This window comes from Scylla paramamosain, chromosome 25, assembly GCF_035594125.1.
Source record: "Scylla paramamosain isolate STU-SP2022 chromosome 25, ASM3559412v1, whole genome shotgun sequence".
NCBI lineage: Eukaryota > Metazoa > Arthropoda > Malacostraca > Decapoda > Portunidae > Scylla > Scylla paramamosain.
In genome coordinates this window covers 6981467-6995615 of record NC_087175.1, presented here as the reverse complement: position 1 = coordinate 6995615, position 14149 = coordinate 6981467, and the positions used below count along the sequence as shown (strand labels likewise).

General features: G+C 38.4%; 1 protein-coding gene across 6 annotated transcripts in view; it reads right to left on the bottom strand.

The window, feature by feature from the left end:
• Positions 1-14149, bottom strand: part of LOC135113189 (U11/U12 small nuclear ribonucleoprotein 25 kDa protein-like) — a 65760-nt gene that overhangs the window by 24754 nt on the left and 26857 nt on the right. For 5 of the 6 annotated variants that reach the window (XR_010274746.1, XR_010274743.1, XR_010274742.1 and 2 more), the window contains one exon: positions 11258-11497. Coding sequence is in view for 1 of the 6 variants with exons in the window: in XM_064028313.1 (XP_063884383.1) it covers positions 11258-11380 (123 nt within the window). In the remaining 5 variants the exon portion in view is untranslated. Of the gene's footprint in view, positions 1-11257; positions 11498-14149 lie in introns of those variants that run through there. The other variant, XM_064028313.1, reaches the window with a different exon arrangement.

The window sequence follows — 14149 nt, the reverse complement described above, 5'->3', positions numbered from 1 at the left end:
TCACAATCATTCATCTCTTTCTCTGGTAAACTCTAGAATTCCCTGCCTGCTTCTGTATAACCTCCTTCCTATGACTTGAACTCTTTCAAGAGGGAGGTTTCAAGACACTTATCCTGTATTTTTATTATTCTATCTGACATCTCTATGAGAATTGGCATTAAGTGGGCTTTTCTCTTTATTAAAAATTTTTGTTGTCCTTGCCCAGTGGCTCTCTTACATAACACACACACACACACACACACACACTGTGTGGCATACGCCTTGAGCAGACGTGTTGCAAGAGGGCTCAAGAAGAAATACAGCTTTGCCGGATAGAAGTTGGAATTAACACAAACTCCAGGCCTAAGTTGTGGTCACAAAAAGGTATGGAGCTATGCTATATGTACTGTCCCACCCTGTAGTAGGAAAAAATAAAATAAACAAGAGGCAGAGGGTGGTGGTGCCCAAGCAAAAGATGAAACAGATAATAAGTGTAAACAAATGGCCGACAAAGATGAAGACAGAATGGAGAGTTGGTTAGAAGTAAGTAATAGTCCAAGTATGAAGGATTTCTGAGGTTTTAGACCAGAAGAAACAGAAATACCAGGAACGACTGTGTTTAGATAGATTTTGATGCTCAAAAAAACTGTGCATGAATTGACGGTTAAGGAAGCTTCTCTAGAAAGAGAAAATTGTGAATTAAGGAAAAGCTGTGGCAGTTATGCATAGAAAGTTAAGGACTGTGTTAAGAAAGTAAATGTAAATACAGAAAATGTCAACAAAATTAATAAAAGGCAACAGGATTGGACAAAAAAAGCAGGAAGAGGAAAAGATGAATATCAAAGACATTATAGAAATGCAGTTGAAGGAAGAGATGAAAAATTCTGTGGTGAAAGTAACCAAGCAAAAGGAGAAGTTAGTTAGGGGCACAGTAGAAAAAGTGTGTAGTAGTGTTTGGTGTCAAGGATGAAATGAAACCTATCAAATATGAAAGAGAGAAATTTGATAAAGAGTCAGTCAAGAAAGTGATTAGTCAGGCTGTTGAGGAAAGTGACAGCACAGTGGAAGAGGCTGAGGAAGTGACAAGGATTGGCAAATATGTGGAAGGAGGTAATAGGCCAATCAAAGTTAGGTTTAGATCTCAAATTGCAGCTGAAACAGTTGTCTAGTGCCTGGAAACTGGCAAAAAGACAACTTTAAACAAATAAGATGGATAAGAAGACCCTTAAGTGAAGGGAAAGAAAGAAAATGAATGATATGTTGAATCAGGCAAAAGGAAAAAATGGGGAATGAACTGAGAAATAGAAAAAGAAATTCCATTTGAAAGTTATAGACATGAAAGAGCTAAAGGTGGCATATACCAGTATCAATGGGATGTTGTCAGCACAAGAAGACTTAAATGATTTCCTAAGAGAAAATAAGCCTGACATTATGGGAATTACTAAATCTAAATTAAGTGATCAAATTACTGCAGTTAATGATGTAGCGAAGTAAAACATATGGATGAAGAATAGAAAAAAGAAACAGGTTGGTGAAGTAATGATGTTGACAAGGAAAGAGCTACAAGTGGGAGAAGTTTTTTTTTTTTTTTTTTAGAAAGAAACAAGGAAATGATTGAAGTGAAGATAAAATAGGCAGGAAATGATCTAAGGACCTTTGTTGTGGTATATGTCCCACCTAAGACAAGCTCATGGGATTTAGATGAATATAATACTCTACTGAATGACACAAGAGATTGTCTGGACAGAATAAAGAGTAAGAATGACAGGGTAGTACTGCTAGGAGATTTTAAGTGCAAAGAAGTTTGCTGGGAAGATTTGACAACTACGGGAGGGGTCACATCATGGACAGACTCTTGACACTGGCAATGGGAAACACACTTACCCAATAGGTTAGAGAAAACACAAGATACAGAGAAAATGAAGAACCATCAAGAACAGATTTAGTATTTACAAAAGAACCAAAAATTGTTGATAAAATGGAATACAAATGTCCAATAGGAAAAAGTGACCACGTGGTAATAGAACTAACCTTAAAAGAATTTAAAGATGAATTAAGGAGAAGCCATAGGATTAAAAGATTCAATTATAAGAAAGAAAAATTTTATCATCTTAAGAAATACTTTGAAGAAACTTACTGGACTAAGTTTAAAGAAGTAAGGGGAGTGGAAAGAAAATGGAATGAGTTCCTCAAAATATATAATGAAAGAGTGCAAAGATATATATACCAAAAGTAAGAGGAAAAGAAGTTGGACATAAGGACTGGTTTAACAGATGTGAAATATCAAAAAAAGAAAGAGATACTGCTTGAAAAAAAATGAGAGAGAGGAAGAAGACAAAATTTGTGGACAGAGTATAAGACAAAGAGAAATTAATATGTTAAGATATGAAGAAAAGAGTGTAGAAAATATGAAAAAGATATAATAGATAAATGCAAAGACCAACCAAAACTGTTCTACAGACATATCAACAATAAAGTACAACAAAAGGAAATAATTGAAAAATTAGAGGTGGATGGCAAAGAATATGAAGAGATTGAGGATATGGTGGAGGTGACGAGTGATGCCTTTCAGTCAGTCTTCACCAAAGAAAGAAAGTTTATAATACAAGAAAGTGAAGGAGCAGCAGTTAACTCTCTTGAAGAAATTAATGTAACTATCAATGAAATACAGGAAATGAGGCAGAGGTTAGAAGCAAATAAAGCACAGGGACCAGATGGTATATCAAACTGGGTTTTAAAGGAATGCAACAGTCAGTTGGCAGACAAAATACATCATATTGTAGAGCATTCATTACAAGAGAGCATGGTACCAAGGGACTGGAAAAAGGCTGATATTGTACCAGTATTCAAAGGGGGGTGTAAAAAAGACCCTCTGAATTATAGACCAATATCACTAATATCAGTTGCAAAAATATGTGAACAAACTGTGAAAGATAGATAGATGAAATTTTGGGAAGAAAATGACATGATAAATGCCATAGAGGGAGATCATGTACAACTAATTTGATTTGTTTTTACTCGAGAATAATTGATGTAGTACAAGAGCGAGATGGATGGGTAGATATCTACCTGGATTTCAAAAAGGCCTTTGACAAGGCCTTTTTCACATAAGAGACATAAGAGACTCCTGTGGAAGATAAAGAACATTGGTGGAGTGAGAGGGCGACTCTTGAAGTGGATGGAAGACTTCCTAAGCAACAGAGAAATGAGAACAGTGATCAAGTCATCTTGGAGGAAAGTAACAAGTGGAGTACCTCAAGGTTCTGTACTGGCTCCAGTTATGTTCACTGTGCACATTAATGATATGAAAGAAGGGATCAACAGCTATATGAGTTTATTTGCAGATGATGCTAAATTGATGAAAAAAATTGAAATGGAGGAAGATCAGAAAGCTTTACAAAATTTGAGCCAGATTGAAAAATGGAGCTGTAAATGGGAAATTAATTATAATGCAAAGAAATGTAGCTTATTGGAATTCGGGAAGAGTAAAAAAAGACCATCTGGTGATTACAAGTTGGGAGATGACTATATTGGAAAAGAATAAAGGAAAAAGATCTTGGAGTGATAGTAACAGACACATTAACAGTTGATTACCATATAAACAAGAATGTTGGGGAAACAATGAATTTGCTAACGAATATAAGAATTGCATTTGCATACTTGGATAAAGACATGATGAAGAAACTAACTGTAACGATGATTTGTCCGAAATTAGAGTACGCAGCCGTAGTTTGGTCACCAAGTCTCAAGAAACACATCAGGAAACTAGAGAGGATACAAAGAGCAGCAACAAAGATGATCCCAAACTTAAGTGAAGAGACATAAGAAATGAGACTAGAAAAACTAAACCTTCCAACTCTGGAACAAAGAAGGGAGAGAGAAGACTCAATTACAATATGTACACTAATGGAAGGACTGGAAAAGCTACACAGCAATGACATTGTGATGTGGCATACAAGAGACACTAGAGGACATGGAAAGAAGCTGAAAAAGGAAATTTGTAGAAGAGATATCAAAAAGAATAGTTTTCCACAAAGAGTAGTTGATACATGGAACTGTCTAAATAAGGATGTGGTACAAGCAAAAACTATTCATAATTTCAAGGCCAAGCTAGATAATAATAGATACAGAGGCAGGACAGTACGAACATAGCTCCTTTCCTGCATGACACAACTAGGTAATCACATACACACACACACACAATAATTTTATTTCAATAACTTTATGATGAAACATAATACATTTTTTTTTTCCCACAAAACATCCTTGTAGAATAGGGGTGCATCTTATGCTGAGGTACATCTAACATGCCAGCAAATACAGTACATTTTCTGAAATAGTTGATGGGTATTGTGGGGACCAAGACATTGCAAACAGATTATACAAAAGTGTTCCAGCTAACATTAACAAAACTGTTCATGAGATGAATCAACTTATCAATGATAATTGCAAAGTTAAAAATGTTCCTCGTTGTTCTGTCATGGGGACTGAAACAAGTTTGCCTACCCTCAGCCTTTTTCCTAAAAGGGTGACCGCTCTAATCCCTCAAACTAATGTCCTGTCGCTTTAATTTCCTGCCTATCTAAAATTTTTTAATCTATCCTCAACAGGAAGATTCTTAAACATCTATCACTTCACAACCTTCTATCTGATCGCCAGTATGGGTTCCGTCAAGGCCACTCTACTGGTGATTTGGCTTTCCTTACTGAAACTTTTGTTGTTGCTTTAGACATATCAAAAGATTTTGATAGAGTCTGGCACAAAGCTTTGATTTCCAGACAACTCTCCTACAGCTTCTATCCTTCTCTCTGTAACTTCATCTCTAGTTTCCTTTCTGACTGTTATGTTGTTGCTGTGGTAGATGGTCACTGTTCTTCTCCTAATTTTATTAACAGTGGCGTTCCTCAGGGTTCTGTCCTGTCACCCACTCTCTTCTTATTATTCATCAATGACCTTCTTAAACCAAACTTCATGTCCTATCCACTCCTATGCTGATGATACCACCCTGCACTTTTCCACATCTTTTCATAGATGTCCAACCTTTCAGGAAGTAAATATTTCATGCAGGGAAGCCACAGAATGCCTGACTTCTGATCTTTCTAAAATTTCTGATTGGGGCAGAGCAAACTTGGTATTGTTCAATGTCTCAAAAATTCAATTCCTCTATCTATCAGCTCGACACAACCTTCCAGACAACTATCCCCTCTTCTTCAGTGACACTCACCTGTCCCCCTCTTCTACACTGAACATCCTCAGTCTGTCTTTTACTCATAATATAAACTGGAAACTTCACATCTTATCTCTAGCTAAAACAGCTTCTATGAAGTTAGACGTTCTGAGACGTTTCCGCCAGTTTTTCTCATCCCCCCAGCAGTTAACTCAGTACAAGGGTCTTATCTGTTCACATATGGAGTATGCTTCACATGTCTGGGGGGGGGGTTCCACTCATACTGCTCTTCTAGACAGAGTGGAATCAAAAGCTTTTCATCTCATCAACTCCTCTCCTCTAACTGACTGCCTTCAGCCTCCCCCTCATCGCCACAATGTTGCATCTCTAGCTATCTTCTACTTATATTTTCATGCTAACTGCTCTTCTGATCTTGCTAACTGCATGCCTCCCCTCCTCCCATGGCCTCACTGCACAAGACTTTCTTATTTCTCTTACCCCTATTCTGTCCACCTCTAATGCAAGAGTTAACCAGTATTCTCAATCATTCATCCCTTTCTCTGGTAAACTCTGGAATTCCCTGCCTGCTTCTGTATTTCCACCTTCCTATGACTTGAATTCCTTCAAGAGGGAGGTTTCAAGACACTTATCCAGCAATTTTTGACTCACTTTGGACCCTGTTCATGGTGGGCTTTTTTTTTTTATTTGGTTTTTGTTAACCTTGGCCAGTGTCCCTCCTACATGAAAAAAAGTATAGTGGAAAAATGCTACTGATGCTCTGGCAAAGAACAAAAAAGATGAAACATACAATATTACAAGTAATCACTTCATCTATGGCTTGAAACATTTTAGGTAGAATTTTTAGACCAATGCTTAAAGATGGATGTTGCAGTCATTCACCAAGTCAGTTATTAAACCCAAATAAACAAAAATCATGTTGTGACTCCACTAATTATAGAGCAATATCCCTAAATTCTATAGTTAGTAAGATACTACATTATGTTTTAATCAGTATTATTCAAGACAAGCTAACAACAAGTCACATGCAATTTGATTATAAAAGTGAATATTCTACATCACTCTGCACATTTCAGTCCCGGTGACAATTCAGTATTATCGTGCCAGGGGGATCAAGTGTGTTTGTTCTATCATCAAATGCTTCCAAAGCATTTGACAGAGTGGAGTACAATAAACTTTTTAGTCTGCTTAATGATAGAAAAATTTGCTCACTAGTGATCAGACTCCTCACTAACATGTCCTCATGAACATTACAGTAGTTAGCTAGAATGGAACCTGCAGTAGTCAGCTAGAATGGAACTTGGTCAGATGATTCTGAGATAAATGATGGAGTGAAGCAGGAAGGGAGTCCTTAGCCCATTATTATTTTCTGTTTACATTAACTTCCTGATAGAGCAAATTACTGATAGTGAACTTGGGTGTTACATGGGCAGAATTTGTACCAATGCCTTTTGTATATGGTGATGATGTTATTAATCTCAGCACCACATGTTGACTAATAGGGATATGTGAAGGTTATGGTTAGGAATATGCTTTATGTTTTAATCTTAATGAAGGTGCAGTTTTAATTTTTTCAGATTTTATTAACAGTATTAAATTAATAACGTTTAGTGTGAATATCAAAGTTGTTTCTGAAGAAAAGCATCTCAGACATGTTTTATCATCACATGGAAGTCTCCTGAATACTGAGATATGAAGGTAAGAACTAATGCTATTGCCCTTGGCCAGTGTCCTTCCTACATTTGTAAAAAAAAAAAAAGAAAAAAAAAAAAACAGCTCCAATGTACATTGCACACATTTAAAATACATCTTTTCAGCAGTCAGTGTATGTCCCTCTATGGACTGAAGCTTTGGAATTTGTGTAACCCCAAAATAAATTATTTATGTAAAATTTGAAGAACATGTGCCAGGAAGCTGTTACATCTGCATCCCAGAACAAAATCATATATTCTTCCACATATCATGTGTTCCTCTGTTATTCTGGGTACGATTATGGAAAGAATGGCTAATTTCTATATGGTAGGATTGTACCATTCATCTTCTTTTATTTCCAATTTCTTTTTAATTTAATGATCTTGTACTTCTTATGTTACATCTAACCTGAAGAGAATAATTGAAAGATTAGAAATAAATTACAGAGAGTTTTTCTGTGTATAACAAAAGGCATATAAGTATACACTTCAGTGATACTAATATTCCTGAAGACTGGCACTCTGAATTTGTTAAAGAGATGCTCCTCATACAAGATGAAACTTTAGAAAATCCCCTTAGAGGAGGAGGCAGTACACACCTGCCGAAACGATAATTACTCCCAGTGAGGTCTAAAGCACTGTTCAGGGGGTGCTGTGAACTTATCATTAAACCCAGCTGTGACCTCACTGAACGTTTCCCTTTGTGTCTCACAACACAAGGGGCCAGTCACAGCCTGCCCTCTAAAGACAACTCTCTTCCTCCACACAAAACTACAAGCACCTAATAACACACACACCCTTCACTCAAAAATTTTAAAATCGTCATGGTGACTCCTACACCAGCCTCGGAGTCCCCATCTGGGGAGGGGACCATAAATGTCCCCAGGTCAGACTGCATTTCTGTCGACGACCCTAAGAGTCTTGACACCCCCCTCAACTTTTTCTTCATTAACTTCTGCAACATTCGCAGTCTAAGATCTAATTTTCAATCTGTAGAACACCACCTCTCCTCTTCTAAACCTCATCTTCTTTTCCTCACTGAAACTCAGGTGTCTGAGGCAACTGACAATAGCCCCTTTTCTGTTCCCTCCTACTTTCTCTATCCTCATTTTCGATCCAAAGCTGGATGCTGCATTTATGTGTGCAGTGACTTAACCTGCTCTCATGCCCACGCTCTTGAATCTTCCGAGTTTTCCACCATCTGGCTACAACTGGAGTCACTCTCAAACTAAATTTATCTGTGCTGTATACCTCTCACCTAACTCCTCTGACTATAAGAAATTCTTTGACTACTTAACTTCCAAAGTGGAGCACATTCTGACTCTCTTCCCTTTTGCAGAGATCTGCATTCTTGGAGACTTCAATGTTCACCACCAGCTTTGGCTTTCCTCTCCCTTCACTGACCATCCTGGTGAACTAGCCTACAACTTTGCTATCCTCCACAACCTAGAGCAATTGGTGCAACACCCTACTTGTATTCCTGACCGTCTTGGAGATACGCCCAACATTCTTGACCTTTTCCTGACCTCTAATCCTTCTGCTTATGCTGTCACCCTTTCTTCTCCGTTGGGCTCCTCCGATCACAATCTCATATCTGTATCTTGTCCTATCGCTCCAATCCCTCCTCAGGATCCCCCTAAGCGAAGGTGCCTCTGGTGTTTTGCCTCCGCTAGTTGGGGGGACCTAAGGAGGTATTTCGCTGATTTTCCTTGGAATGACTACTGCTTCCATGTCAGAGACCCGTCTTTGTGTGCTGAGTGCATAACAGAGGTGATAGTGTCTGCCATGGAGGCGTACATTCCTCACTCATTTTCTCGTCCTAAACCTTCCAAACCTTGGTTTAACACAGCTTGTTCTCGTGCTATACATGATAGAGAGGTGGGCCACAAAAGGTACTTAAGCCTTCCATCACCAGAATCTCATGCACTTTATACTTCTGCCTGGAACCATGCCAAGTCTGTTCAACTATGCAAAAACTCCTTCATTAGGAGAAAGTGTCAAAACCTTTCAAGATCTAACTCCCCTTGTGACTTCTGGCATCTAGCCAAAAATATCTCCAATAACTTTGTTTCTTTTTCTTTCCCTCCTCTGTTTCAACCAGATGGCACCACTGCTATCACATCTATTTCTAAAGCTGAACTCTTTGCTCAAACCTTTGCTAAAAACTCTACCTTGGACGATTCTGGGCTTGTTCCTCCCTCTCTTCCACCCTCTGACTACTTCATGCCACCTATTAAAATTCTTCGCAATGATGTTTTCCATGCCTTCGCTGGCCTAAACCCTCGGAAGGCTTATGGACCTGATGGGGTCCCTCCTATTGTTCTCCGAAACTGTGCCTCCATGCTTGCACCTTGCCTAGTCAAACTCTTTCAGCTCTGTCTGTCAACATCTACCTTTCCTTCTTGCTGGAAGTTTGCCTACATTCAGCCTGTTCCTAAAAAGGGTGACCGTTCTAATCCCTCCAACTACCGTCCTATTGCTTTAATTTCCTGCCTATCTAAAGTTTTTTAATCTATCCTCAACAAGAAGATTCTTAAACATCTATCACTTCACTCTACTGGTGATCTGGCCTTCCTTACTGAGTCTTGGTCATCCTCTTTTAGAGATTTTGGTGAAACTTTTGCTGTTGCCTTGGACATATCAAAAGCTTTTCATAGAGTCTGGCACAAAGCTTTGATTTCCAAACTACCCTCCTACGGCTTCTCTCCTTCTCTCTGTAACTTCATCTCAAGTTTCCTTTCTGACCGTTCTATTGCTGCTGTGGTAGATGGTCACTGTTCTTCTCCTAAATCTATTAACAGTGGTTTTCCTCAGGGTACTGTCCTGTCACCCCCTCTCTTCTTATTATTCATTAATGATCTTCTAAACCAAACTTCTTGTCCTATCCACTCCTACGCTGATGATACCACCCTGCACTTTTCCACGTCTTTTCATAGATGTCCAACCCTTCAGGAGGTAAACATTTTACACAGGGAAGCCACAGAATGCTTGACTTCTGATCTTTCTAAAATTTCTGATTGGGGCAGAGCAAACTTGGTATTGTTCAATGCCTCAAAAACTCAATTCCTCCATCTATCAACTCGACACAACCCAACCTTCCAGACAACTATCCCCTCTTCTTCAGTGACACTCAACTGTCCCCCTCTTCTACACTGAACATCCTCAGTCTGTCCTTTATTTATAATCTGAACTGGAAACTTCACATCTCATCTCTAGCTAAAACAGCTTCTATGAAGTTAGGCGTTCTGAGACATCTCCACCAGTTTTTCCCAACCCTCCCCCCAGCTACTAACTCTGTACAAGGGTCTTATCTGTCCACATATAGAGTATGCTTCACATGTCTGGGAGGGCTCCAATCATACTGCTCTTCTAGACAGGATGGAATCAAAAGCTTTTCGTCTCATCAACTCCTCTCCTCTAACTGACTGTCTTCAGCCTCTCTCTCACCACTGCAATGTTGCATCTCTAGCTGTCTTTTACCGCTATTTTCATGCTAACTGCTCTTCTGATCTTGCTAACTACATGCCTCCCCTCCTCCCGCAGCCTCGCTGCACATGACTTTCTTCTTTCTCTCACCCCTATTCTGTCCACCTCTCTAACGGAAGAGTTAACCAGTACTCTCAATCATTCATCCCTTTCTCTGGTAAACTCTGGAACTCCCTGCCTGCTTCCATATTTCCACCTTCCTATGACTTGAATTCCTTCAAGAGGGAGGTTTCAAGACACTTATTCATCAATTTTTGACCACTGCTTTGACCCTTTTATGGGACTGGCATTTCAGTGAGCATTTTTTTATTGGATTTTTGTTGCCCTTGGCCAGTGTCCTTCCTACATAAAAAAAAAAAAAAAAAAAGCAAAGAATGTAAAAGAGATTTTAGTGTTTCTGTGTATATTTTTTTGTGGCTGCCACAAAAAAGTGGCCCATGTGAATGAAGCCATAGAGATGTGTGTGTTCTATATTTGACAATATTTTTGTGGTGGCCATTGACCACAAAAAAAAATGGCTCATGTGAATGCAGCCTAACTTGTGCAGTTGTTGAGCTAAGTGAAGAAATATAAGCATTTCTCAAGGATGATTGAGTGTCTTTCAAACTCAGCAGGCCAGTGGTCAGCAAGGATGCCAACCAAACACAGAGGCCTCACTGAGATTCTTTGTCTGAACAGACTATATTCAGTTGTTCTGGTGGACAGCATGACATCACATCCTGCATTTGCTTCACTGAACAACTGTGACCATTCTATTATTTGATTTTTCCTCCTTCATGTATAATTGTATTTTCACACAGAATGCATCAAATGTACATCAGGATATGAAAATATGGTATTTTGCATCATCAGCTCCATTGATTACGTTGTTGATGATGAAAATTATTAATATTTCTTAAAAAGTTATCACTCTTACCTCTTCAAGAGTGACCTGTGGATGGAGATCAGATAGGAGTGGATCAGCTTCCAACAGATGACTCACAGCCTCTTGAAAAAACCTCTTTAGCTCAGCATGAGATGATATTTTATCCTCATCCATTTTTCCACTTTCTTGTATTCTGGATCTATCAGAAGGATGGAGGTGTGTTAAGGCTGGTGATGGTCTGTGTGACTGCCAATGGGATCAACACTGCTGACATCCAAAAAAGTTTGCTTCCTGGAAATAAATGACAGAAAATTAATTACATATACTGAAAAAGTATCTTCAAAGACTGTGAAATTCATAATGTAGTGTAAGCAATGGTTCGATGTTGTTTTTTATTTACCAAGAACTCAAGATTATAAAATATTTTTCATAAGATTCCCAGGATTTCAGGATTTTTTTATATCATGTTTGTTTATCACCATATTCACCATATACGCCACACAGAACACAATACGCATATAACACATCTAAGAGAAACTACAGACATGGTTGCTTTAACTGCGGAGAATACAACCATCGCCAAGCAAACTGCCGCTTCGATCATTGGAATAGATGTGGTTTGTGTCACCGAGTAGGACATAAGCAGAGGCTGTGCCACAACTACACATACAATGAATAGGGAGACAGCGAGGAAGGAAGGGCCATAGCGGGTACTACAAAAAGGAGAAACATGAAAGTTGATCACATAAATGCCCAGAGTATATTAAGTAATAAGGAAGAGATAGAAATATTAATCATGGATAGAGACAGTGATATACTATGTGTAAGTGAAACTTGGTTATCTCCCGATACTTCCGATGAGCATATTCTCATACCTAACTATAATGTATATAGATGTGACAAAGTTAGGGGAGGAGGAGTTTGTATGTGAAGGATGTTTATAAGGTTACTATGGTCGACTTTAATATTGTGAGACTTGAGAGTATTGAGGATGTATAGTTGTTGGTACTAAGTTGTAAATTCCCTACAGTCAATCTAGGCTGCCTGTACTGACATCCGAAATCTCTTTAACGTACATATGACTATATTACTGATGTCATCAAGGCTGTAAGCTTGAAAAATAAGTCATTTTACATTTTAGGTGATTTTAACGACAATCTTTTTTCAAATAATAGTAAGTTAGGGAAAATTATTGCTAATGCAAAATTAAACAAGGTTATTAAAAAGCCATGATATTATTGTAACAAATAGCCCTCAGTCACTCATCCATAGTGACTCTATTCCTTGCACTGTGACTGACCATGAATTAGTTACAGTTACAGTAAATTTAAGGAAACCAAAGTGCACACCAATTTTTTAAACATTCCATGATTTACATTTTTATTCCTTCGATACGTTTTGTGGTCTGCTGAGGCAGGAGTGTAACGAGCTGAATAAGATATTCGCAACTGATAATGTAGAGACTCAGGTTAATATATTCACTAGATGTTTCACAAAATGCCAAAACGAATGTACTCCTTTAGTAACTAGAGAAATTAGAAGGCCCTCTGCCCCATGGACCAGTGCTAACCTACAAGACCTCATGTGGGAGAGGAATGACACACAGATGCATCTCAAGAAAGACAGATATAATGTAAACTTGCAGGATAAATATAAGGCTTTAAAAAAACAAGTAAAAACGTTACTTCATAGATCGAAGTCAGATTAGTTTAACCAAAAACTTGAAGCCGAAAGAGGAAATACAGCCACCACCTGGAGCACACTGAGGCAACTCATACCCCTCACTACAAATAAAACATGTCCATTGTTAGCAGGAGACACTGAGGAAGTTAAAACCAAAGTCAACAATTTTAACAATTTTTTTGCTAATGTTGGGAAGCAGACTTTTCAGAAATCACAACACAATTTGCCATCTTATGATAATACAGAGCAACTCAGCACTGATCAAGCAAACATTCCAGCGGGCAGCACATTCTGACCTGAGCCCACCGACAACAACACTATAATTCTAGTGATAAAACACTTAAGGAACACTTCATCATATGGCTCTGATGGCATTCCACAGCTCTTTCTAAAAGATTCCTTGCCAATTATCATTACATACCTGACATGCATATTAAATACCTCAATTGTAACTGGGTCATTTCCTTCCCTGTGGAAACGCACAATAGTGGTCCTTATTTTTAAAACAGGAGATATCAACGAACCAAAAAACTATCGCCCAATATCTTTATTGCCCATAACATCAAAAGTTCTGGAGAAAATAATAGCAAGTCAACTCATTTCACACCTTGAAAGGAATCACCTTCTCAGTAATACTCAACACTGCTTCAGAGCCTTACTCTCCACAAAGAGTGCTCTCTTAACATTATCAAATAAATTATATACAAATATTGACACTAAGCACCTATCCCTAATTACTTTATGTGACCTATCTAAAGCTTTTGATAGCATGTCATAATATATTAATGGATAAATCAAAAGAGCTAAATATTGATTCCTTTTGGTTCAGCAGTTACCTGCAACAAAGAACACAGTCTGTCCGAATTGGCAAACATATGTCAAATAAACTAGAGGTGTCTTATGGGGTTCCACAGGGATCAGTACTTGGCCCAGTTCTATTTCAAATTTACGTCAATGATCTCTTGCAATACATCTCTGACTGTCTTAGTATCCAACATACTGATGATACACAGTTCATCCTTACTGGCCACATAGATAAACTACAAGATCTCGTGCAAAGGGGAGAAGAAACCCTGTCAAAATCAAAACATTACTTTAATTTAGAGGAGGAGGCAGTAGACACTTGCTGAAACGATAATTACTCCCAGTGAGGTCTAAAGCACTGTTCAGGGGGTGCTGTGAACTTATAATCAAACCCAGCTGTGACCTCACTGAACGTTTCCCTTTGTGTCTCACAACACAAGGGGGCAGTCACAGCTT